The sequence below is a fragment of the Mauremys mutica genome, chromosome 9 (genome assembly GCF_020497125.1).
Source record: "Mauremys mutica isolate MM-2020 ecotype Southern chromosome 9, ASM2049712v1, whole genome shotgun sequence".
Lineage (NCBI taxonomy): Eukaryota > Metazoa > Chordata > Testudines > Geoemydidae > Mauremys > Mauremys mutica.
This window is the reverse complement of record NC_059080.1, coordinates 29,724,153-29,751,814: the sequence shown is the minus strand read 5'-3', so window position 1 is coordinate 29,751,814 and position 27,662 is coordinate 29,724,153. Positions and strand designations below refer to the sequence as shown.

The 27,662-nt window shown below is 40.7% G+C and overlaps 1 protein-coding gene across 4 annotated transcripts in view; it reads right to left on the bottom strand.

The window, feature by feature from the left end:
• The window catches only part of DACH2 (dachshund family transcription factor 2), a 491,181-nt gene that overhangs the window by 17,568 nt on the left and 445,951 nt on the right, over positions 1 to 27,662 (bottom strand). For all 4 annotated transcript variants that reach the window (XM_045029325.1, XM_045029326.1, XM_045029323.1 and 1 more), the window contains 3 exons: positions 7,156 to 7,301; positions 6,410 to 6,557; positions 282 to 425 (listed from right to left, as the gene is read on the bottom strand). In XM_045029325.1, coding sequence (XP_044885260.1) covers positions 282 to 425; positions 6,410 to 6,557; positions 7,156 to 7,301 — 438 coding nt within the window. The remainder of the gene's footprint in view (positions 1 to 281; positions 426 to 6,409; positions 6,558 to 7,155; positions 7,302 to 27,662) is intronic.

Genomic DNA, 27,662 nt, shown 5'->3' with positions numbered 1-27,662 from the left:
CACTGTTGAGAGGTTTCTAGGGTACTAGTGTGTAGCATTTCCTGGCATTCCTGCATTAGTTGCATGTCTGCCCTCCTCTTTCTTTCTAGATCTAGATCTTGTTTAATTCATGACCCAGAGCACTTGACTTAAATTTGTTTTTTAATTATGTCTGGACAAGGCTCATGTTTAAAAACTAGACTTTGTTTTTTGCATCTCTAGTGCTATTTTATATTTTCCAGCTAATTAGAACTGATAAACATAATTTTAACTTAATTGTCAAAGTCCAACTAAAACGTTACCATTTAACATCCTGAGACCATCACCCGACGTGGCCTGTTTAAGTGCCTGTTCCACTTGTTCTCTCCTCTTTGATTCAAACTCCAGGGCTTCCTGCAATTTTCTCTTTGCTTTTTTCTCTTTCTTCAAGCGCTTTTGAATTGTTGCTGGAAAATAAATGTAGTGCAAAGACTTCATTAAATAGTTCCAAGTAAGCTATAAATAATGCTTTCATAACAAAGATACTTATCAGCTGACATTCAAGCTCTCTGGAGCCAGGAGAGGAAAATATCAGAAATGGGCCTGTTACAAAAATTATAGATCCATATCCAAAATGTGAAAATGTTTGGATCATTACATTTTAAATGTCCTGATCCCGCTATCCTCAATGGGAGTGAGCAGTCCCATTGATGTCAGTATGCCATTCAGTGTAGGCAAGCATGATAGAATCAGGCTGAGGGACCAGCAGTGAAATTTGGACTAGTTTTGGATTTGCATTTCACAAAGTTTGAGGGAGTTTGGACTTGAAGTTTTGTTTGACACCCATTCTAATAAAAATTTAATTTCCTCAGTAATGACATAAGTGTCTAGCCTTCCATTCCAACTCTTCCCTTCGTCATTGAGAATATTAGACCCACCTTCCCCAATGGCTGTTTGCTTTCTACATACAACTCCAATTATATTAGTAATGTATGTAAAGCAGGGGTCACATGCTGGGGACCAGTGATATTCACATAGACATACCAGAGCATTTATTTACTACTTTGACATCCAGTGGTATTTTCCAATATTAAAGGAAATGGAATTTGCTATGTTTGAATTCCCAGGTACCATAAAATCTGGAATGATGAATAATAATATAAATACTATTATGGAGTTGGGGTGAAACTTCATGGAAGCTGGTGGGCATGAGAGTGTCCTTCATTCACGATAAATGTAAGAAGCAGTCAGATTCATTTTGGAGTAAAATGTCTGAAACCGCAGGAGCCACGACCACTTGCAAGGCTACTCAAAAGCTGAGTTATGTGGATGGAGGAACTGCACCAGGGACTGAATGCAAATGCAGGGGGTTGGGTATTGTTTGATGGAGGTGTCTGTATTTGTGAGCAGAAGCAGCCCAAGATATGCAGAGAAGGGGAAAGCCAGGAGACAATCAGAACAGTAGCAGGAGCGTAATTCTGAGAAAAAGCCCAGAGAGAGAGCTTTTTGGGCATTGTGTTAACTGGAAAGAGGCTTGGAACTGTCAGCAAAGAGACTGCCTCCTGCTGTTTGAGTCTTACTGTGTTCAGGAAAACAGGACTTTATACATTATTTGTGTTTAAATAACAAAACAAATCAGGATTGGATCTAAGAAATATCTGATTCTGTCATCAATTTCTCCTCCTAACAGAAACAACCCACCAGATCCAGAATTTTGGTCCAACGCTCAGGTCAAAATAGGTAAAAGTATTATAAGAATAATACCTAGCTCTTAAATACTGCTTTTTCATCAGTAGATCTCAAAGCACTTTACAAAGGAGTTATGTATTATTATCCCTGTTGAAAAGATGGGGAAACCGAGGCACAAAGAAGTGCAGTGATTTGCCCAAGGTCACCCAGAAGATCAGTGGCAGAGATTAAGGTCTCCTGAGTCCCAGGAGCATGCACTATCCTTTGGAATGCCATTTTCTTTGAAGAGCTCAAAAAATGAAAATGCTTTTCCTGAAACTGCTTCAGTATCCTTTATAATAGTTGGGAAGATTAAGACCTAGATTCAGCTACCCTGCTTCAAGATGAGTTCAACCTTATTCTGCATGCAGTCCTATTGTTTCATGGGGGGCGGGGGGACTACTTGTAAAGAACAGTGCTACATGCCTTGAGGAAGGGTGAATCAGTCCCTCAAATATTAACTGAGAGCATTAAATAGGAGCAATAAGCAGGAAATCAGTGAGGGAATCATGTCAACAGCTTAGATGCCTATAAACAAATGGAAAGAGGATGGGGAATAAACAGGAAGAACTTGAAGGTATTAATCCAAAAGCTAATTTATGATTTAACTGGCATCAAAGAGACTTGGTGGGATCAGTCTTGTGACTGGAATATTTATATAGAGGGGTATAGCTTGTTCAGGAAAGACAGGCAGGATGGAGAAGGGGATGTTATTTTATATATTAAGAATATATATACTTGTTTTGAGGTCCAGCAGTAGGTGAGAGACAGACCAATTGAAGGTCTCTTGGTAAAGGTAGAAGGGGTACAAAAAATAAGGGTAATGTCATGATACGGGTCTACTGTAGACTATACAGTCAGGAAGGTGTTGGATAAGGAATAACAAAAATATCCAAAACACAAGACCTGATAGTAATGGTGGACTTTAACTACCCAGACATCAGTTGGTAAAGAAATATGGCAAAACACAAACTTTGCAATAAGTTCCGGGAAGGTATTGGGGGGGGGGGGGACTTTTGGTTTCAGAAAGTGGACGAAGTAACCAGAGAGACAGCTGTTTTAAACTTGAGTCTGAGCAGCAGGGAAAAATTGGGAGCAAATATGAAGATGGAGGACAATTTGAGTGACAGTGACTCTGAAATGATAAATTTCATGATTCTAAGGAAAGGAAGGAGTGAGAGCAGGAGAATAAGAACAATGGACTTCAAAAAACAGATGTTAACAAATTCGGAGAACTGATAGGTTAGGTCCCATGAGAAGGAAATGTAAGGGGAAAAGGAGTTCAGGAGGACTGGCAGTTTCTTAAGGAGATATTAAAAGCACATCTGAAAACTGTCCCAATGCGAAGAATAGTAAGTAAGAGTTCAATATGGCTCCCTCAGGTGCCCTTTAATGACCTCAAAATGACGTTGGCAAATAGGTCTGAAATCAACAAGATTAATTTCAGTAAAGAAAAGTGCTCTACGAAGGAAAAATCAAATGCACAACTACAAAATGGGGAATAACTGGTTAGGTGGTAGTACTGCGGAAAAGGATCTGGGGGTTATCACAAATTGAATAGGAGTCAACAGTGTGATGCAGTTGTGAAAAAGGAGTGTCATATGTAAGAGATGGGAAGTCGTCATCCCACTCTACTCAGCACTGGTGAGGCCTCATTGGGAGTACTGTGTCCAATGCTTTAGGAAAGATGGGGACTAACTGGAGAGAGTCCAGAGGCGAGCAACAAAAATTATAAAAAGTTTAGAAAACCTGACCTATGAGCAAAGGTTAAAAACCTGGGCATGTTCAGTATTGAGAAGAGAACCTGAAAGTCTATAGATATGTTAAGGGCTGTTAGAAAGAGGACGGTGATGTTTGCCATGTCTACTGAAGGTAGGACAAGAAATAATGGGCTTAATCTGTAGCAAGGGAAATTTAGGAAAAATGTCCTATCTATAAAGGTAGTTAACCATTGGATTAGGCTTCCAATGGAATCCCCATAATTGTTGGTTTTTAAGAACAGATTGGACAACCACCTGTCAGGAATGGTCGAGGTATAGTCCTGCTTCAGCACAGGCAGCTGGACTTGATGACTTCTCAAGGCCCCTTCCCACCCTACATTTCTATGATTCATTGTCCCGACCTCTTTCCTTCTCCACCTTCTGCATACTGTAAAGGAAAGAGAAATTGCGGTGTTGCATGCTTCAGCTGGGTGCTTGTCCCAGTCCCTATTGCTGCTACTGGGCATTGGGAGTGGTGTGAGGCCAGGTGATTAGCTGTCACCTGGTTGATGGAAGAGGGGAAGGAGAGATACAGTCTGCTTCCCATGCATGGTAGCCATTGCAAGGTCACGGTTTCATCTCTGGCATATCCACCTTTTAATTAGGATGCTGGGGACTATACTGGTTGTCAGTTTTGGGGTCTGGAAGTGACTTTTCCCATATGGTGAAATTGACACAAAGCTGTATGGGTTTTTCATGTTGAATTACAATTATCATAACTTTGATGAGTTCAGAAGGGTCTAACGGAGGGCCCTAAATCCAGTGGGCTGCTTGGCCATTGGTCTGGACACACATGGCATGGCAATGTCTGCTGCATTTTGTGGCTCCCCTCATCTCTCCTACCTCCAGCAATAAGGTGGGTCAGGACCCTAGAACTGAGGGTGCATGGCTTTCACACTCACCCCAGATTTACAGTCCATCAGGTAAATGTCCATTGGTTCATACTGGACAACCCTGCCAGGTAGTTTAGGGTGGTTACCCCAGTCAGGTAATAAAGTCACGGCCTCTGCATTTAACCATATTATGGTGTCTGTGGCTCACTGTTTCCATGTTCACATCAGTTGTTTGCTGCAAATACTTTACCCAGCTCTCTCTAGCGATCTAGTTAGAGGACAGCCAAAACTAGCTTCTTTACACATACAAGTAGTCTCCACTGAAATAACTGGTGTACTCAAAGTCAAGCAGCCCAGCCTGCATTGAAAAGTCCTTTCAACTAATTTCATACTACATTTAAAACTGAAGTTATATATTGAAGTTATAGTTCAGATCATCTCAGATGAATATATTGCCAATGTCCATCTATCTGGTCTAAGACTGCAGTGGAAGGACTTTAGTGCTTTTTAATATTTAAAAATGTAATCAAAATACTTCCTTAAAGTAGAGAGGGAGTGGTTCTCTTATCACGTAGATTGTAAAGCTGTGGCAGCTTTATGAAGGTATTTAATTCTGTTTATTTTCAGATACAGCAGCATCTTGAGATTACCAAAGCCTGATTCAGTTTCAATCTTCCAATATGCTTTCTTACCCCATTCAGCCATAGAGATTCCTGCCTGCAGCAAAAGTGCTGCAGTTCCACTACAATGTGGGGAGGGGGACATGATGCTGGGAATTCAGCAATCTCTGAGCACTCTTTTGTGTAACAAAGTCCAGGTCCATGGGAGCTCTTTCTGCACTGATGGAGATGGTCTGGGAGAGGAACAAAACCAAGGCTGATGCATCAGTGATTGTTGGTGAAACTCAGTCCTGTGCTGGAGGCCACCAAAGTCTATACATCACTTAAGTCTCATGTAAGGATTGTGATGGTTTAAATGAACCTTAAGCGATGCACAGATTTTTTGCTGGCCCTTTACATAGGGGTGAATTTCCCCTTCTGAGAATATACCAGGCTTTCTTTCCTTTGGATTGTGGGGGTACAACAAATTGCAGGTCCTCTGCAATTTAATTATCTCCGGGGAGATTTCTCTCCATTCACTTCTGACTCCTAGAGTTCCCCAGGCCAAGCCCATCGACTCAGGCTTGACACTGAGAACAGGAGTTGTCCCCATGATCCAGTCTCAACTTCAGGAGAAGCTGCAGATATGCATGTAAGGGTAGAATTTTGATATAATCCATGGACAGTATTTTAGCACGTTCACTATAACTTCTACTCATTTCATATTCGCCTTAATGTAGATTCTGAACTTTGGACAAGTCTGCTGTCTTTGCAATACCACAGTGAAAAATGTTACACTTAAAGACTCCATATTATAAAACTAACACAATCATGGGGCTGTTGTGATTATGTTTCATGTTACAGCCTTACAAGACCCAGTTGAAGAGCTATATCGTGTTTCCCTCCACAATATGACAGGAGAATTAGTAAGGTTATTTGCTTCTGATCTAAGGGAAGGACAGTTTTGGATAAGCATCTTCTCCTCCCAACTGATCCATGGTGTGGCACTGGAGTCATCTGCAAATGAAGCTAACTGACTAGCCTCCCTCTTAGTGTAATAATTATAAGGATGGGCTATTTCAGAGGGAAGATGATGAAAGAAATTCTGGTGTAAACACATTTTAGAAATGTACTTTCCTTGTGAATCTTTCTCAAAATAAGACTGCTCCTCACTGGTGAAGATAATAGTTGGAAACACAGAATAAATTAAAGCTGCCAGATCAAGAATTCAAGTTAAGAACCCACAGATGGACTGGTAATAATACATGTGAAAGCCATGGAACTGAATCAGCTCTCAACTAGGGGAGCTGCCAAAATATTTTGTGGCCAGTTATCCTCTAGGAAACAGTCCTACAGTCATTTTTTTTCCGATCTGCCTGAAGAAAAACTTGTTTTACATTAAAACTTAAATCTTTCTTTAATAGTTTGTCCACTACTGCATTATGCTAATCTATGATTGCTAGCTAAGCCCAAGTCACCAGCAGCTCAGAGCAGGCAAAACATATCTAAAGTCCATTCTTAAGTCACTTACCTCTGCTTTGCAGCTCAGCTGTAAGTTGCCTTTCTAAGCTCTCTCTCAGTTCTCTCTCTCTACAAAGCTCCATCTTTAACTCTTTCTTTTCCTGCTGTATCTGTTTTTCCTGGACTCGTGCATTGTCCACTGCTACTTTCAGTAGACCCTAAAAGCACACACATACATCAGCCTTGTGAAAAATTACATTTAATCTCAATGGTAGCATAAAGCATCATCATTTGATCTTATTATATGTAGAGAATAGAAAAAATATGACTTGTAGACCTTTGAATACAACTGAGGAGATTAGGCAGCTATATCATATTTTATATTCTATGAGAAACTTTGGGGTGTGAACTCATTCAAAATAGCTTTTCCAAATTCATCCTGTTGAGGTTTTTTATCACACAAAAATGAAACTTAAGTAAAAGACATGTGAGGACTCAAGAAACACAAACATAGAGAAACTGCATATATGTATATGCATGTTCTGTACAATTTGGGGAAAAAACTCAAAGAGAGACATATTACTGCTGTTCTGAAAAGTTTCTTGCACTGCATTTTAAACAAACTATCAAGTGTAGTTAGCATCCTTCAGTTTGCTTCAAAAATCTCATTAAAATAGATCTGATTTTACAGATTACTCTGAATCCATAGAAATATGATTTTGTACAATGTATGAATTACTAAATAAATGGGAATGCTGCATGTTCATTCTTTATGAGTTAATTTATCATTATGTAGCTCTGCTCCCAATAATTTACCTGAATGTTGGTTAATAGAGTTTCTACTGATGATAAACCATCAGCAAAAAGAAATGGTGCAGGAAATCCAGGAGGCAAGGTCTGTCCAGCCAGTTGGACTTTATCTAAGGTTGGTTTCATTATTGGAATAGCAATTTGGACCTCTTCTGTAAAGACATATTAGAAAGCAACATCAGAAAGTTAATTTATTGGCAATGGCAACCTTCTTATACAGGCAGGTGACTGAAATGTTTAAAGGCCAGGACTTAATTCACCTTGAAATCAACTCATAACTATTATAGCAAAATTGGCATTGTATGTCTTACGGCAGCAAGGATTGTGATTACGGTAAGGCTGAAAAATAGTACAAGTTAAAGAAAAACCATGCTGAGCAGCCTGGAGGAGGTGCACAAATATTACGTTATACCCCAAATGTTAGTATATTACAGAATTATAGCTATGTTACTCGGGTCATTAGATCTGAATTGTTTATCAGAGAATAATGAAAAGTAGGGTTTTTCTGTTACAACCAAAGACATCCTCTATAGTCAGGGAATTTATCAGTTCTCCTTCCCTTTAATTTTCTCCTCCCAGAGTCAACAGTATAATCAACTCAGTTATTCCCTCTTGCCTTGATGACACTGAGTCTCAGTTGTACGTGAAATGTCAGTGCAGATTTTCCTACAGAGTATCTTGCTATTGTCATCCTTTCTAGTGTTCGGCATTCATGCTTTGAGTATTTTAGGTGAGTTGTTTCTTCTAGGGTAAAAAGAGAAAGGGGGCAGTATCATGGTAGAGTAGGGAGAACCCCTTCTCCTGCAATTTACAATATGTAGCCAAACTGGTGTGCCTTTTATAAATTGCAGGATCCTGGCCCAATATAGTATTCCCTATTTGACAGGCAACACATTGCCCCTCCATGATGTAAAAAGTTAATCTTCATAGAAGCAACATAATCTTTAAATGTTTTTCACCAACCTGTCTGAGCCCAAAGCATTTTTTTATTAATTAACACTGTCACTAATGAATATTGTAGAGCAGTAGTTTTCAACCTGTGGTCCACAGACCTCTCAGGGTCCACAGCCTATGTCTAAGATTTCCAAAGGGGTCTGCATCACCATTCGAAATTTTTTAGGAATCCACAAATTAATAAAATTTGCAAACCACTGCTGCAGAGCAATAACTGACATATCACCTTTTTTTTTAAACCCGCTACACATAATGGATTTAGTATCAAGCTTACTGCTGAGACCTATAGAACAAAAAATCTTCAGTCGGTTATTTTACATCAGATGTTTTGTTGTACATTCTTTGAATCTAAAATGTCTAGAAATATATCTGTGTAGTGTTCCTTTGGAATCCATGAAACATCCCTTTAATTCCTTTGGCAGTTGCAGAAGTTATGAAGAACATCTTCACAGCAATTGCTTTTTAGTAAAGCTTGAAACTAATATATTGATCATAAATTCATGATGCATGTGTTTTCTAAAGGCAATTGCACAACCAATCCTGATAGTTTCATTTGTCAAGTCCCTTGGTCATATTCATTCTAAGATTTACAATTAGATCACACCACATTTACAGGGCTTTCCCCCACAGCATTAAAAAAAAAATGTCGGAGGGAATCAGTACATCAGTTACAAATACTATGACAGAAATTAAACTGCAGGTCTTTACATTGGTAATGTTATATAGCTTGAAAAACAAATTGCTTAGGCATCTCTTGAACAAGATAACGTGTTATGTTTCTGAAATACATTTGTCAACAACTAACCCAGGAGTGCTAGTAGTTTTCCTATATTTATTGAAATCTATATTAAGGAGTATTTTGTCTTCACTGTGTGGGAGCATTAAATGGAACATCTTCATAATGATGCCTCAAGTATTAATAACAAAAGCCTACATCAGATTCACATCTATGTAGCTAACATTTTAGAAACTGGATTTATGTCATATAAATTATCTGTTTTTAAACAACAGATAATTTCATATTCAGACCATTGCATTCTTACTGATTCACCATTTCTCCTGTTTAAATATTTTATATAAGAAGTAGAATTCTTAAAATTAATTGATTAGCTGTTGCATATGATATGACACAGAAATGACATTTATGCTACAGAGTTAAGGCAGGCTAAACAAAAGTGGCATCTCAAAAGGAGAGCAATACATAAAGTATGCATAACAGAAAACTATAACAGCTTTAAAATGTCTAGAAATCGCTCCTACTTGGAGATGAAAGTAATACTATTAAATTGGCTGAAAGGAAAATTACTATTGACTGTGAGGACAGGTTTCATGGTCTATGGTTTGTAATGTTGCTATACAGTAGATTGAAGTTTCAAAATAGTATTACTCTTCTTTAAAGAGATAGACACAGCTAAATTAGGTGCTGCTTGCTGCAGTGAGGATCAAATGCAAAAAGAATCATATTTCATCAGACCTAGTCAACACCAGGAAAATAAATAGAAATATAAGAGGTATGCAGGCAATGATTCATTTTGATAATCTGGCCCAAGAGAGACACATAGAGACAGCACACAGATCTAAGCTTCTACCAAAAGACAAATAGGACACAGAGGGTGGGAATTGGGATGACAGTGTAGCAGAGGTCACATCGATTTTCAGCAGCAGTTTTCACACAGATGAGATAACCCTGGACTCTATTTGGCCCATTGTTCATATCCTACCTGTCCCACAAGCAATAAATTTCCTAGTCCCAGAAAAAGGGCAGTAAAGAAGAAGGATTCTACTTATGACTCCTTATGATTAAGTTTTTGTGCTAACCAAACATGCTTTGCAGACCAAGGTCACATTGCATGTTAAAGTCTGTAATAGCTGAAAACTAGTAGAAGCATATTATGTTTTAGCGTATATGGGTGGAAACTGTCAAACCATTCATCATTTTTTTCTGATTGAAATCACACACTGCAAAGATGAATGATAAATGCATTAGAAATCTATTTCAATCTTGTAATAGGTCTTCACATCTGAATGGTGTCTACATTTTGTCCACAGTCTGAATAAGTGCACACAACATCAGAAATGTATTAGCGAGGCTTGAGAAATCCTAACTGACAAAGTAATTAAAAAGTGGCAAGTGCTGGAAGCATGTTTTGTGGGTTAAATAAGTACATAGTTTTATAGTAAAAGGAGAAAAGGTTTTGACTGAAACGTTTTGAATTTAAAGCCCACTAGAACTGTACATATTAAAAGCAGCATTCATACATATAACACAATAGAATAAACAAGAAATACAGCTGGGACAACTACTATCTAACCAAGGACACAAACAACCTTTCCATTTATTGAGGCAAAGTGAAGCCTGCTTTTATTGAGCCTGTTTGTTAAACCTGGCACACTTTGTAATAGCATTCAGGAGTCCATTTAGAGGGCAAGTCTTTTTATTTTAATTTCTTGCTTGAGGCTGTGCTGACTAGACATAAAGGAAGGCAAGAATTATATTTGCAGAAAAGAAATATACAGTAAATACCAAGAATGAATTGAATGCTACTCCTGAAAATTACATTTTAGATGGCTAAAAAAATGTCTGTAGCTCCAACAGCCCACTGTAGTTCATCTTCTGGCTCACCAGTCTCTTGCCCAGTCCTAATTGGGAAGTCAAACGCCAGCCTATGGACTAAAAATCAGGACTGGGAATAGATGCTATTGACTAGTCTCCAACCTGAAAGTGCAGCGCACTACCAATAGGCTAGTCAATAGTTTTATTAAAGAAGAAACCTGCTAGTTAAGCACATTCTTTTAACCCTATGTGATATGCACCTCACACACTTGATAGACCATGAGTATGAAAACAATCTAGTTCCCTTCTATTCACATCCTAAAACATTATTTATAAGCCCACCAAGTTGGCACCCATTGCTCCTGATTGGCTAACGTCTACACACAGCTGATTAATTTTCTTCCCAACCCAAGCAGCTACAGTGATAGCCTCAAAGGGTTTACAATTGAGGAGAGGTGACAAACATGTGGGTCTGGGTTGGGGAGGCAGGGTAAAAAAATTACTTGTGTAGGGCTTAGCCCTAGGTTGTCAGAACTAGCACAAATATAATCAGTTGGGAAACTCTACTGGCAATACTGGGGCTGACACAGCTGCACTAGCCCATAAGACTATGTGTGACTGTAAGCGCCCCCTCGCTGCCAAGTGGCAGAGGGCCCACCATACATTAACTCATATCAGGTCTGACACACACAACACAGAGTTATCATAATATTTATCTAAAAGCAGCCATATAAGGGACCATACATAAACTGGTGACATACTGGGGCTGACAAATCATTGTATTATGTATGTATGGGTAGTGTAGAGAGAGGGTGTGTTTTTTCCAATATGTGCGTGCTGTAAATATGGTCTTAAAAAAACCCTGTGTTTGGGAGGCAGAGCATGCAAGAAGCCTGACAAAGCAATGTGGCTTTCCTGTCTGACCAGCTTGATTACAGACAGACGACAATGAAAGTATATTTACATACATATAAGGTAACCAATGCCATCATGCAAAAAAGCAGAGAAGTCAACTTAGTAAATATGCCAGGTGACAGAGTCTGCACCTCAGGATACCCTCCTGGCTCTCACAGTGGAGACAATGGAGTGTGAGTAACATAAGGGAAGGAAAAAAAGCCTTTTTATCCATCACGTAGGGCGCAGCACCATATGAGTCTGTGAAAGTTGGAGCCTCTTGGCCTGAAAGGAAGGAGCAGCTGGTAACTAGCTTAAGTGAGAAACTGTTGTAGGCAAAGATATAACTTCCTAGACTTAAGTTTTAGTCGCTAGCAATTTTTTTTGGGTTTGGTTTGTAACTATACCAGGCTCTTTTTCTCTTGCTTAGTATCACTTAAATTTCTGGTCTTTATTAATAAACCATCTTAGTGCTATGTAGGCAATGTGCCCTGCTTGTGATGGACAAAGACTTCTCAAAGGTTGTCAAGAAGATATTAAGAATAACCATGATAGTGATAACCCTTTGTATTTTTTTCCCCAAGTGATGAAGCGGTGGAAACCTACATCCTTACGGGAAAGGTGTAGACAGTTGTGGTGTTCTTTGAATGGGGGGAAGGGATTGAAGATATAGTTACAAATACTTATTTTCCTCTGCACCAACTTACTGGGATCAATTAAAATGTCTGTCTACTACTGAAAACATTATTCCCTTTCAACATTTTTTTTAAATCAAATTGCCCCCTATTTTAGGATCAGGTCCCATATGTTTCATTAAAGGAAAAAATATTCTGCAGCAGTATATTCTCTCCTGTACTTATTTAAGAAAAGATGCCTGTAGTTGTATATAGTAGGAAGTATAAAACACAGGAGGTGCTGTGCACCTATCTTTTAGAAGAACTGAACATCTACAACTGAAGTCAATGGACACTGCTCTCTAGTATTACTGTGTCAAAAAAATCTAGTCTCCCTGTACACAGATTTAGGTCCTGATCCTCCAAAGGGATGCACCCACAAGGATACCTATGCCTGAAAGTCAGTGGAACTCTTGACAATTTATTTTAGTAGGATTCTCATCAAGCTAAGGGTTGACACTTGTGGATGCTCGTGTAGGCTCAGGCCCTCAAACTCACGCAGGGCTGTTTATCAAAATGAAGATTTTGTTTGATTTTTTTTTTAATCTTGGCAGCTCCAATGCTTCCTTAGTAAGTTGTGAGCTCAGTTTCCACTATAGTGGGACAGATAGTAAAGAAGATGTGTTTATTTCAAACATGTATGGAATATATATGAAGTCTGCAAAGACAGTTATCTGTCTGCAATGACTTAACCGCTCTGCAAACCCTCATTGCTTCTGTGCCAGGAGGTGAGCAGTTCCTTTCATCAATGAGTAAAGTGATGCCGCCTCCTAATCTGGCACAAGTCAAAAAAATTTACTGCTTTAAGCGTGTGATTCAGGTGCCAAATTTAAAGTAACTCCTTTTTTTTCTTAATTACACTCCCTGAATGCAGAAGGTCAATGAGGGCAATTATTCCAGTATACCAAGTTTAAATCGAACTTTGGTCCATTTAAAAATGGCTCTATATCACTTCATGTCACAATAGTGTTTTTCACTAGTGCACTTTACCCCTCACTTTAACCATAAAATTTAACCATTATGTATGAATTTTCAGGATGCCCTAAAAGCTTTGGAAGCTAGCAGTAAACAGTAAAGCCAGCTATCCTCCACATCACCTTATTCAGTTCCCTTGTGCTTTTCATCCACTCACTCTAAAAATCAATTTATTTTGTTTTGAAGAAGTGTTGAATAAAACCTTGTAATTGTTTTCAACACATCCAGGGGAAAACGTAGATCACTTCTATAACACTTGAAGCAATGTGAAGGCTTAAGAAAAGCAGACTATTTGCAGTAGTAAATAAAAGAGAGAAAATAGTGTAAGCAATGCATATACTGCCTTTTCTATAGAGCTGTTTTCAGGAGTTATGAGGGTACATTTACCAGGAGGATTTTATGAAGTAGGCACTTAGGAAGTATTTCAATGGAAAGACGAGTCAGAGATAGCCATGGAATGGAAAACTTGACTAGAATAGGTTGAAACAACAATTTGCAGTTTGTCTTTAGCTGTACACTCTTTAACAAGGGACACTTGGATAATTATACAGATCTGACATTTACGTCAGTGGGCTCTCATTAGTACCATTGAAAATTATATCTATTTATAGTTGCATATATTTAAAATATACTTGTCTCTTACAATAAAAAATTAGGGGTTTTTATTAATTTAAACCTTAACAAGGAAAGAATCAAAGTTAGATGAGATTTATTTTGCAATACTGAATAAGAAATTGAGGAACAATGCATACTGTTTGCTGGTGTCAAGCCTGGGAAATGGTCTTGAGAGCTGCTTTAAAAATAGCTTGAGTGTAAAAATCGACACACAGGGCTTAATAAAAATAAACTTCAAAAAAATCCCATCACCACCTGGGTACGGATCTGTTCTTTAACAAAACTCCTAAGTACAAACAAATTCTACTCATACAATAGCCATTTCCTATAAAATACTTACCAAACAATATTAAATAATATCCTACTATTTACAATTTGTAGTCTGGTTATTTTATTCTAGTTAGGTTCTAATAGGAGGTAGGCAGCTTTTGTAACGTGGATGCTGAGTTTTGAACTGATGCTCCCTTAATGGACCTTTACAAAGCAGTCCTTAATCCTACAAGAAAACTCAAGTACTATCAAATTTTATTTGCCATATGACAACTTTTTGAAGCTTCATTAAAATAACAGGCACCCACTAGTAATATTATCCTTGCCATTCCCTTGCACAAATATACAATTATTATTTCTAGTGGCCAACTACAAAAGCAAGGATTTGAACTATGCTGTAAAAGCCAAGAACACTTTTATTACAGAGCTTTCCAAAGATCTCCCCATTCTGGATCAGAGGGATGCAAAGCAAGAGAGGGCAAAAAACTATGGTGTCTACAAAATCTTTCTGAGTTAACTGTTTCCTATTCAAATTGACATGTGTTTCTCATGATAAGGTTTAGGTTTCACTGCTGTCAGACTATTCTTCCACTGAGATTTAAACTCTCAGATGAGGTTAGGTGGGTAAAACTTGCCAAGAAAAAAAAACCCTTACATTTTCTTGGCAGATTCAGCCTTTTTCTATTAATGTTGAGATTATTTCTTCAACTATTTTGTTGCAAATATTTATGACTCCATATGGAGCAACAGATGTTGAAGGGAAGGCATGGCAGAAAAGACTTCTTTTTCAGCAATTACTCTACTACTTGTTGTCATACTGTAGGTGTTTTTAAGTGCCTCTCTTTGCTCACTGCCCTGTCCTCTCACATACTGTAAGAACGTCAGTTTACATAATTAGTATAATTTCAGGCGCTATCTATACACAGAGGGGAGTAGTACAACAGGCGGTAAAGATCATGAAGGATGGGGAACTACATGCATCATTCCCTCAAACCTGTTGGAAAATCTGCTCAGAAATTAATATAGTGCAAAGCTATATTAGCTCCTTAGTGGAAACTGTCCCCTCCATGCCTTTAAGAGATGCTCTAAGGGCTACAGCCAGCAGCGGAAGTGATACCAGGAGCCATTCTGACAGGGAACCAAAGAAGGCCAAGAGGCAGCACGGATCATCCAGGGGACATAAGGGTTTTAGCCTTTGAATTCTTTCTTTCAGAGGAGTTGCCTGCTGTGGTGTAATCAGAAGATTCTAAGAAAATATCAGGATAAAATGTAAAACAATCCCCTTTCCCAACCCCGAACCAAAAGAGGCAGTGATCTGGCTATTCATTAACATCTCATTCACTCTAATAATAATTTGGCTCTTTACCACATATAAACAATATATTTTTGTATAGGTTTTCCATTTTCCCACCATATTCTTTTGCTTTAGCCCTTTCTTCTATAGTATTTATGGAAACAATGTTGCCAAACAGAAGCAAGGCTGCAATATAATGCAGCAGTAACCTTTTAAGAGTAACAAGACTTCAATAATTTAAAACTAAAAATCAAGTTGGGAAAAGTTCATTATTTTTCTTATTTACAAAACCAAATCTACTGTATAGATCCTTCCTGATCCCCATGACAGCCAGGGCCTAATTTTAACCCAACATTGCATACATTGGATATGTCTAAACAGCCCAGGTCGACAGACTCAGGTTAGTGAAACTCACAAGCAGGGCTCTGAAGTATAGGGAGAGGGTGGACTTCAGCATCCAAGCTCTAGTCCAAGTTTCAACTTTAAAGTACAGTAACTCCTCACTTAACATTGTTTCATTGTTGCATCGCTGATCTATTAGGGAACAAGCTCCTTTAAAGTTGCGCAATGCTCCCTTATAACGTCATTGTTTGGCAGCTGCCTGGTTTGTCCAATGCTTGCTGGATTCTCTGGAAGAGCAGCCCCTCCTTGTGGGGCTTAGAACCAGGGGGCTCACAGCCCCCCAACCCCCATCAGCTCCCCTAAATTCCCTGTAAGGTATGTGGCTCAGCAGCACGTCAGCTGTCCCTCCCCCCACTGCTGTGCTGATCTATTAGGGAACAAGCTCCTTTAAAGTTGCGCAATGCTCCCTTATAACGTCATTGTTTGGCAGCTGCCTGGTTTGTCCAATGCTTGCTGGATTCTCTGGAAGAGCAGCCCCTCCTTGTGGGGCTTAGAACCAGGGGGCTCACAGCCCCCCAACCCCCATCAGCTCCCCTAAATTCCCTGTAAGGTATGTGGCTCAGCAGCACGTCAGCTGTCCCTCCCCCCACTGCTGTGCTGCTCCGGACCTGCCCTCTGCCTCAGAGCTGCTCCGGGGAGCTTCCTGCTTGCTGGGGGAGAGTGGGAGCGCGGGAGGGGGGTGCTGATATGAGGCTGTCCCCCTGATCCTGCTCCCCACTCTGTATCCCCTCTCCACACAGCGGAGGAGGGGGCCAGGGCTCAGGGACAGAAAGGAGGGAGCTTGCTGGAATCTGTTGCTTCCTGTCTGAACTGGCTGATCTGCTTAAAAGGGCAACGTACTTGAAGTGGGGTCAGCATACTTAAAGGGGCAATGCACGTCTCTCTCTCACACACTTATGCAGGGCCGGCTCCAGAGCCCAGCGGGGCAAGCACCTGCCTGGGGCGGCCCTTTCTCGGGGGGGCGGCAGTCCACCGGAGCCCCGGGAGCAGCGGACCTGCCACAGGCATGACTGCGGAGGGGACGCTCGGCCGGCGGCTCCAGTGGACCTCCCGCAGGCATGACTGCGGACGGTTCGCTGGTCCCGCGGCTCGGCTGGACCTCCCGCAGGCATGACTGCGGCAGCTCAAGCGGAGCCGCCGGACCTGCGAACCGCCCGCAGCTGCGGGAGGTCCAGCCGAGCCGCGCGACCAGTGGACCCTCTGCAGTCATGCCCGCGGGAGGTCCGCTGCTCCCGCGGCTCGGGGGCGCCTTCCGGGCATGACTGCTTGGGGCGGCCAAAAACCTAGAGCCGCCCCTGCACTTATGTATGCACCCACCAGCACCTTGGAAAAGTTAGCACCTGTGCAGCCATGCATGTGCTGTCAGGAGGAGGGAGTGGTACACTCCAGCTGGATAGCGTAGGCTCATCATGTTTAGTTTTTGCAGGGAAGTGTTTGCAGCTACTGCCCTGCATCTATTGTGTTTCCTCCCTCCTGCCTCAGTCCATGCTGCCTTGTAGAGTGTGAGGCTACATTAACAACAGCGTATTAACCCTTGAGGGCTCAGCCGAGTGCTAGTTCGTCATTTAGCAGCAAGGCATTCCCTGGGAAATATTCTACCCCTTTACTCCACCACCTCAACCAAGCTTCACAATCATCATTGCTGTGTACAATATTAAACTGTTTGTTTTAAATTGTTTAAAACTTATACTGTATATGTATATAATGTCTTTTGTCTGGTGAAAAAAATTTCCCTGGAACCTACCCACCCCCCATTTACATTAATTCTTATGGGGAAATTGGATTTGCTTAACATCATTTTGCATAAAGTCACATTTTTCAGGAACATAACTACAAGGTTAAGTGAGGAGTTACTATACTGTCTACATCGCTATTTTTACAGCAGTGTTAGCAAGATAACCATCAGCTGGTGTCTCTAGATGCAACCAGAATATAAATAATAAATAGTAATCACAAGCCTCAAAAGAAAATTCCCTTCTAGGTAACAAGTGCAAGCATTATTTGCGATAGATTTGTTTCATATATAAACACTTTACATTAGATAGTTTATGATAACACACTTGATATCTCACATTACTTTAAACAGCACCCTACTACTATTATATTATATTATTATTACATTATTATTTATTATTAAGTTCTATTTATAATGTAGGTGCATAAACAGCAGTTAAACTTTCAGAATCCTTCAAAATATCTGAAACAGTCTGAAGACTGCATTTCCTACTCCTGGGTAATTATTTCTGTTTTATTAAGGTTTATTTTACAACTGTATGAAATAGGTTATAAAGAACAATTCTGCTATTATGTCCTCCGCTGCTTAGGCTTAATAAATATTATATCCCACACCATACATTAAAGTCAAGCAGTGGAGAAAATAAGAGTGGTAGTAATCTCCTCCACTGATGTAAAATACCCTTAATAAAATAGGGGTGTATAACAGTCAGGAACAAATTACTCAGGTCTGCTTTAATAAAATAGTAACCTTAAAGCAGTATTATTCTTAAGGTACTGACATTCCCATTGGTGCTGCAACTGTGTCCTTTCAAAGCAGTATAGCCTGTTAAAATAGCAAGATATCTTTTTGCAATAGAGTGTTTGTGTCCAAGCAGATAGAAGGTTTGTAGAGAATGCATCCAGGGAGCCATAAAACTGGTGGGAAACATATTTCTCTGTGGTATTTTAGTACTTTGAAAAATTCAATCACTGGGAAAAAATGTTTTGCTGTAAACATCTGAAGAGCCTTATAAAAGCAATGGCTTCCCACAGCACCTGCTTAAATAATTTTAAGAGATGGAATATGTCTTTGCTTATCTTCTAAAACTCATAGAGAGCTTCTCCTATTAATTTCCCTGGTGCTGTCAGGCCAGGGCATTTTTAATCAGGAAATAATTATTAGTGGAAATAGGGGAAAATTCACCAGCATGATTATTACATTTTTTAAATCAAGCAGGTCTCAAAAGTGATTACTAGAAAATCCTTTACAGTATGATTTGGACTCTACTTTTGGCTTTATTTAGAAGTGTACATACACACAATAAGAATGATCTCTCCACAGTTTCCTTGCCATAACGCAGGGAAGGAATTCTAAACGTGGCCAAAAAAGGAGAATAGCGTTCTGTTCCTATATTCCAGCATTTGAATATACTCTATCTTAGTCATGCATTGGTTTTACATATACTCACAGACATGAAACATGAGGTATTATTTCCTTCTGAGTTTACCTGCTATCATCTTTAATTTGATACATAAAGTAGAGATGCTATGTCACGGACACTGCCAATAACATGCCTGACATAGAAAGGCCTCTGGCTGCAACCTTATTAAAAGTTTACATTTTACTGAACTTCAGAGTAAAATTTAAATTACCTACCAGCTCCTCAATCCCTACAGGCTCTTTATCTGCTGTAGACTACTAAGGCCTATGGGAATCTAGTCATCAGGACCCTAACACTGTAAGTATCCAACCTGGCCTTTCTCCTGGGAGGAGGCTCTCGTTCACCTATGCTTATGCTACTGCCTGGTCACAATTATCCTTTAATCACAGTGGAGATCTGTGAAATTTCCAATTTATTTTTATAAAGAAATGTGTGACTCAGTTTCCCCTCTCACTTTGTACTGTTACTCACCAGGTAATAAAGGTGGCAAAGGGTTAACTTCTTTCTTGAAATAAGACGAGCAATTCAATAACTGATGAGAAGTCGCTTAGTATGAATGGGCTATCAGTAACTAACATCACTAGGAGGTAATTACTGAAAATCTCTAAACAGTTAAACAAATTTGCAGAAGTACCACTCCTGGGGGAAGTTGCATATACAGGTTTTGACCAGGTTCAAGAGACCCAGCAGACAAAGGACCAGTAACTGTATAAAGTGGGCAGCCTGCTATAGGGGAGGGGTCATCCTCATTGGATCCAAGAACTCATATGAAACGTTAACCAAGAGCAACAAATCCCGCTGGAAGGGTTTGAAGGACTTCAAAACCTACCAGGGTTTCCATGTGGAAGACTCATGACAGCTGGTAAAACAGGCAGGCATATAGGGTTACTGTCTTCAAGATTTGTTTTCTCTGTAATGCTTTGTGAAGGGTGGCTGGTCACTGGCTAACCCTGTCACAGCCCATGGAGACAGCAGGACAGCAATTGCTGAGCTAAACTCAGACTTGCTAAAGTGATCACAGTGAGCTGCAGGAGGCAAGTACCATCTAATTCCTAATCTGAAAAGAGAGCAATGAAAGTTACTGCCTGGAGAAATGTGACAGCTCCAGGCATGAAATATGAGTGGGGGGGAGGGGTGCTCACAAGGAGGCCACAAAGGGGTCAGAGGTGCAGTTATTCCAGAACAGTGACAGCCCCTCTCTCCTCCAGTCCACAATGCTTGAGTTTGGATTAATACTAAACCATCGGCTGTCCTGCCACTAGGCTGCCCTAGTCCTAAAGCTTTGACATTAAATCTCAGTAACAGGATGAGTAGTGGGCTCAAATATGTCAGCACTACAACAGCTTCCAATTAATAAGAGCTTCCTATGTTTACAACAACATCAGGGTAGAACTCTCTCACCAAACAATCCTCATGTGATACTCCAGAGAACTCTTCCTAACTCTCACCTAATATGCCAAAATGGAAAATTCCTTCCTGACCCAAGTGGTGGATGGGATCAGTATATCAATAAAACCAATGTGAATGTGAGCAAAAGTCAAATGTTCAAAACTTACTGCTTTACAATCCAGTAACTGCTCAGGCTACTGTTTCCCAACTCATTCCATGCTCTTCAACAAGTTTAGCACCCCCCAGAGACCAAACAAAGTGAGAGAAGGAGAGCAGAAAGAAAACCCTGAGCAGGAAGACAGTACATCTCTCCTTCCCCCCCATACACAGACCCTGACCCTCTATCTGTTATATCCACAGGTGAAACGGAAAGTCAGGATAGGTTTAGCCATCGGGAAGGAGGAGCCTACCTACTGTCTCCTGGCAGCATCCTGGTAGGGTCATTGTAAACACTGTACACCACAGTGAATGGCAAGTATACAACTTTTCATCTGGATATGTCATTGGAGTGATTCCCTGTACATCAAAAAGTGTATCAGATGGAACATCCCTTAACTAATAACAAATTAAACAATATTTTACATGCTAATAGCTAAGATCAAGGCTCCTAGGCTTTTCCTGTAACATTTGATGGCCGAAACAATTAAAAGAGTGCAGGGAGCTGAATTTCTAGGGGTTGATCAAAACAATGTTTATTAAGTTTCAGAACAAACGTTAGTTACCTGGTAGGCCCTGACTCCCTACTGTCTTTCTCTCCCTGTAGGCCCTAAAGGTCCATATGAGCCTCTGTGTCCAATTAGCTATACCCTAGGCCTCAAACTGCAAGCCAACATGAGGAAAACAGACTCTTCTTTCTGTGGGATGCTTATGCTAATGTTTGGCAGTAAAGCTCAGCCCCACATGTAAATTCTGATAATAATATGCCAACATCTGCTGCATGCAAAACACAAACACCTGAGCTCTGGTCTTGAGAGGTAAATGAAGGATGAATAGTATTAACTATTTTGTTCAAACACGTTTATAATGATGAAATGCTCGCATATCTTCTGTCACTGGTTTGGTGTTACTTTTTAAACAGCTATACAATAGGAGAGTTTAGTGGAGTCTGAGTTTTGCTAATCTTTTTCAAGTTTCATGAACTATTTTCCCATTAAGATAGGCTATTACTTTTCAAGGGAAGTTAAAAAAAACACAAGAGACATTTCTTACCAAATGGAAACCTTTACATTCTTGTTTAAAATTAGTTCTTGCCTGGATTCTAAGATTAACAGGGAAATATAGTTTTAAAAAATAACTACTCATGCAGACATGCATCATCCAAAAATACAGAAATTGTGGCACACTGACGCAAGTGATCCCTTAATGGGACATTTCCCAGGTAAGGTGGGGAGTATGTTATCTCAAGTAATATTGTTTGATGTTTGTAAGCTGTATTAATTTTTCTGTTTTGTGGATAAATGCAAACATCCATTTAATTTTCAGGGTTTTTTTTAACACTCCTACTCCTCATGGGTTTTAATAACCAATCCTTCGTAAACTGACTTGCTCATTTCAGAAGTATTATATTTCCCTGCTTTGACACTGCACACCACTCGAGTGAATGGCTGACATATCCATTCATGTCAGTGCAGGGAAATGAAGCTTAATGAATCCCACCCAATAGTAGCATACTGTATCCACGTGTATGCCATCTTACAGTTTCCTCTGTAAAATTGAAGTGTTTGTTCAGAAATTTCTCTCTTGAAAGGACCTTTTATTTTTTTGTAATGTTTAACTGCCTTTTTCTGCTCTTGTCTCCCTTCAGTATTGTTCAGATGGCAATCCTTTATTTCTTGTGCAAACTCATTTGGATGATACAGAATGGGCTACAGCTGTGTGTTGCTATTTAGAGTATAAAATATGTCAAACAGTTAATGTAATAATATATGGAGATATACCTAGCTCATAGACCTGGAAGGGACCCCTAAAGGTCATCAAGTCCAGCCCCCTGCCTTCACTAGCAGAACCACATGCTGATTTTTGCCCCATATCCCCAAGTGGCCCCCTCAAGGGCTGAACTCACAACTGCAGGTTTAGCAGGCCAATGCTCAAACCACTGAGCTATCCCTCTCCAGCTCTTATTCACTCAAGCAAACACAACAAAATATAACTTTTTAATTGAAGATTATTACCAAGGCAGGGCTGTTTTCTCTAAACTGAAAGTAGTATTTGAAATCAGCATCATCAGGTTTTTTAAAATTCTGAAATGTCTTGATGCGGTCCACACTGCCTCTTGAGCGCCAATGGTTTTACAAAGGTTGTCGCAACCCAGTGTAACAAAAAGTAACTGTGAAGCTTGTGCATACATGCAAGTCAGTAGTCACTCAGTCCCCAAGCAATCATTAAGTTCCGGATCAGAAAGTTTATCAATCTTGATTATTACCTGTAAATGAGTTTTTAAACATTTGTTACAAAAAGTGAAAAAAAAAATCAGGAGTCACTCACTGTTCAGATTAATGAAGTAGCATGTAACCTCTCAAACAATTGTTTTCAAACAACACAAAAAGTTCTTAATTTCATGACCTATCTTGTTTGCGTTTATTTGCTTTAATAAAAAACACTGACTGAAAATGCACTGACACAATTTGCCATGTAAATTGATCAGGGGCGGCTCTAGCAATTTCGCCGCCCCAAGCACGGCGGCACGCCGCGGGGGGCGCTCTGGCGGTCGCCGGTCCCGCGGCTCCGGTGGACCTCCCGCAGACGTGCCTGCGGAGGGTCCGCTGGTCCCGCGGCTCCAGTGGAGCATCCGCAGGCATGCCTGCGGGAGGTCCACCGGAGCCGCAGGACCAGCGGACCCTCTGCAGGCACGCCTGCGGGAGGTCCACCGGAGCCGCATGCCGCCCTCCCGGCGACAGGCAGAGCGCCCCCCGCGGCATGCCGCCCCAAGCACGCGCTTGGCGCGCTGGGGTCTGGTGTCGGCCCTGAAATTGACCATTCAGTCTGGAGCTAAAAGAATTAAGAAACTCTTCCTATAATTTATCCGCACTGATAAATATTTGACCCTTTGCCCAAAGAAAACCTTTCAAAAATAAGACTGTCCAGAAAAACTAATGTGGGGAAAAAAATTAAAGGAAGCAGCAATCAAAATCATTTTGGGTCCAAGCTAAGTATCTGCTGCATGGGTTCTAAGTGCAACTGATTGGATTTTAGGCACTCAGCACCTTACAAGACACAATAATATAAATGATTAAACTGGAATCAAGTCCATGGGGACAAATTGTGCTCACCTTATTTGTATGAGAAAGTCCCATTGATTTCATTAGGTCAGTTGTACCTAAGGGTACGTCTACATGAGTATAAAAGACTCATGGCACAGCCATGGCTGGCCCAGGTCAGCTGACTCAGGTTTGCGGGGTTGGGCTATGGAGCTAAAAATTGTGGTGCAGACATTTGGGCTCGGGCTGGAGCTGAGCTCTCAGACCCTCCACCCTCACAGGGTCCCAGGGCTCGGATTCCCGCCTGAGCCCAAATATCTACACAACAATCTTTCAGTCCTGGAGCCCGAGTTCCGCAAATCCAAGTCAGCTTACCGAAGTCAGCCATGGGTTTTTATCCCTGGGTAGATAGTGACACTACTGGAATTACTCGTGTGAAAAATGCCTAGTGCAGGTAACTAGATTTCATTCTTAAAATAAAATAAATCTATATTGTTTCTGAAATGTAGGCAATAGGAACTGATAATCTCTATTAAGTGGCAGTATGAAGAACCCTCATTAGTTTGAAATACATTAGTTTGAAGTCAGAAAAGAAATAAGCATAGAACAGATGAAAATGGCAAACTGCTATAATTACTAATAATGTTATGTGCATGACTGTGTCTCAAGAACTGTTACAGGATACTTGTAGAAACAAATTAATTTATACTCAGAGTCTAAAATAACATGGTCCATTACAATGAGGTACTTTGGAGCAGGAAATGTCACTTGTTATTTCTCACGTTGTTGCTGGTCTATCCAGTGAATCAATATTTATTTTGCTTTTTAAAAAGTGCAAATTTTTGCTTGCAAGTACCAAAAATTTATATTGTATAAAACTCAAGTTCTACTTCAAATTCTTTCCCCTAAAATGCATAGTTGATATAAATTGGATGTTTATTACTCACTTTGTATGAACAATTGCCTTTTTTCCCCAGCTACATTTGTTAAAGGTTATATAAAAACAATGAGCCAAATTCTCTTCTCAATTACATCTATTCAGCTCCACGGAACTCAGTGAATTTGCACCAGAATAACTAAGGGAACAATTCAGCTCACTATTCCAAATATAGCAGAAAACACATTACTTTATCTTTAATCCTTTCTCAGATATTCTTCATCAGGCAAGAAATAGCAGATATGCTGCTAGGCAGTCAGGACCAGAGACAGGAACAGAAATAGTGGATATGCTACATCCACTCAGTTAGCTGGGGTCAAATTCTGCATTCAGTGTACATGCACAGTTCCCACTGAAGATTAGTTCAGAGGTTTCCATTGACTTCCCTGGGCAAAAAAACTGGTTTCATTTTCTTTAATGGAAGTTGTGTGCACTAACTTTCCCATGAAATAATCTGTTTACATATATATTACATGTATTCAAAAACACACAAAGAAGAGTCCAGTAGAATGTCTTAAAGTTATCGTAGCTATGGGGAAACTCTATTTGGAATGGAAGACAAATTGTCTTGATGCGCTACAATGTGTGAACTGAAGTTCTGATTATAGGAGACCAAGTTGCATTACATTAGGGTTTTACTGCATTTTGATTGATTATGTCTTTCTCAACAGAACTCGAATGAAAAATCATTCGGCTCAAAGACTGCAATGTGCAATTGCAGCTAGGAACAAGGTTGAGTGTCTCTTGTCTGCCATTCCCCAAGAAATTATAGTTTACAGCTTGTTAGTGGGAAAATGCTGCTTAAAATTTAAACCAATGTTTTCAGAAATATCATATATTGTCTTTATTGCTGAAATAACAACCCCCACCGCAAAATATAATAGCAAGTAATGTGCTCATTGCCCTTGGCAGCACCATTAAACTGGGCAGTGAACTACTTCAAATAGCTGAGAGTGTTAAACATTAGTTCTGCCTTAAGTAGGTTGATTTTAACAGCCAAATGTGCTCTGTAGTCTATCTGAGCATTAAAAGCACCTTTCAAACTTCATTTTACAGAAATGTTAATGACCAGAACAAACTATTGAAGGCAAAAAAAAAAAATTATTTCAGCAGATGAAAGGAAACAGTAAATTAAGGTTTCTGGTTTAAGAGGGGATGCACTAACATATCTGTTTTAAGGAAATGTCATTTGCTGAAGGCACCGTGGAGATGTTAATCTTTTCATGTTTTTCTATGTTTTCTCTTTTAAACATGAGAAAGAGCTTTAAATCTGTAGTCAACATGTGATAAGCCTCAGAAATACTTTACTGAAAAAACAGCAATGTAATGGTTTCTAAATGTCTAGTTTACAAGGTGTTGTCTATTATGATGACAGCTAGGAAGACATTACAATACTGTGACTTACTGAGACCAAAAATAAGATATGTGGGCTTCTTTTAAGTTTATCAGATGACTGGTAAATAAAATAAAAAATTATACAACTCGGAAAGGTAAGCCGTATCAGAAGTGAAATACTTTAATGTATTTTAATCTGGTGACTTCAATACAAATGCAGTGTGAGAGAGGAATGGGGGAGGAAGTCTAACATAGTGATTCCTTCTGCTATCAATGGGTGTCTCTGTAAATATTTTTTTAAGAGAATAAAACATTAGAAATATGGAAATTTTACTAATGCTATTTCATTTCATTAGAAATTGTTACCTTGAGAAAATCTTGTCAAACAAAGAATATTAAACTGTTTGTAAACATGAACTACATTTTAACATATAGGCATTTTTGTGTATGTTAGTGTTGTAGGCACAATTTAGGAATCAGCTTAGAAAAGTTTGTCTTTGGCTTCCAAGAAACATTGATTCCCAGAGGAATTTCAGACACATATTTAAATAATTTTTAAAATAAAATTGAGATTCTGATTTCTGTGTAGAGAACTCAAATATTGCTCATTATTAAGAAATACTTTGATATGAATGAGGTTTTGAAAATAATTTCTTTATACTTCGCTGCATAAACTTTCTCAAATTAGCCATTCATCCAGTTCAGATCTTTAAATGGGTAATTTCTCTCATATGTTTGTGAATGCAACCAGATGTACATGCAAACTTTACTGGTGCAATTTGGGAGACTGTTTTGAAAATTTGGCTCAAATGTCAGGGAAGATTAAGGGAATATGGCTCACTGTGTGGGGGAAGAGGGAAATCCAAATTACCGTATTGTCCAGAGTATAGGCCGCACTTTCCCCCCCTAATTTAAGTCTTTAAATTAGGGGTGCGGCCTATAATCGGGATCTTGAAAAAGAAAAACAATAAAAATACTTTAAATCCCAGCCGCGGCGGGGAATCAGAGCGCTCTGGGCTGCCCGCCGCGGCGGGGAGCCCAGAGCCCTTTAAATCTCAGTCACAGCGGGGAATCAGAGGGCTCTGGGCTGCCCGCCGCGGCGGGGAGCCCAGAGCGCTTTAAATCCCAGCCGCGGCAGGGAATCAGAGGGCTCTGAGCTGCCCGCCCCGGTGGGGAGCCCAGAGCGCTTTAAATCCCAGCCGCGGCGGGACTCAGAGGGCTCTGGGCTGCCCCAGCCATGTCCCCACCTCCCCCGCCGCCCGGCCCCGGTCCCGGCCCCGCATACCCGCCTCCGCCGGCCCTGGCCTTGCGCCGCCCGGCTCCAGCCCCGGCCGCGTCCCCGCCCAGGCCCATGTACCTGCCTCCGCCGGCCACGTCCCCGCCTCCCCTGCTGCCTGGCTCCACCCCAGCCGCGTCCCCGCCTCCCCCGCCGCCCGGCTCCAGCCCCGTGTACCCGCCTCCGCCGGCCCCGGCCTCAGGGCCACCCGGGGGGGGGGCAAAGGGGGCAATTTGCCCCCGGGCCCAGCAGGGGCCCCCACGAGATTTTTTCGGAGCCCCCGCAGCGGTGTCCTTCACTCGCTCCGGGGGGCCCAGAAAACTCTTGCGGGGCCGGGCGCAGGAGCTTCTTCTGCTCCTGGTCTTCGCCTGCGGGGGGGGGGTCCTTCCGCTCCGGGGCGGAAGGACCCCCCACTGGCGAGTTACCGCCCAAGCGGGACCCGCTGCTGAAGTGCAGCCCGGTGTTCGGCGGTAATTCGGCGGCAGGGGGCCCTTCCGTTCCAGGACCTGCCGCTGAAGTGCCCCGAAGACCCGCGGCGGGGCCTCCCGCTGCCAAATTACCGCTGAAGACCGGGCTGCACTTCAGCGGC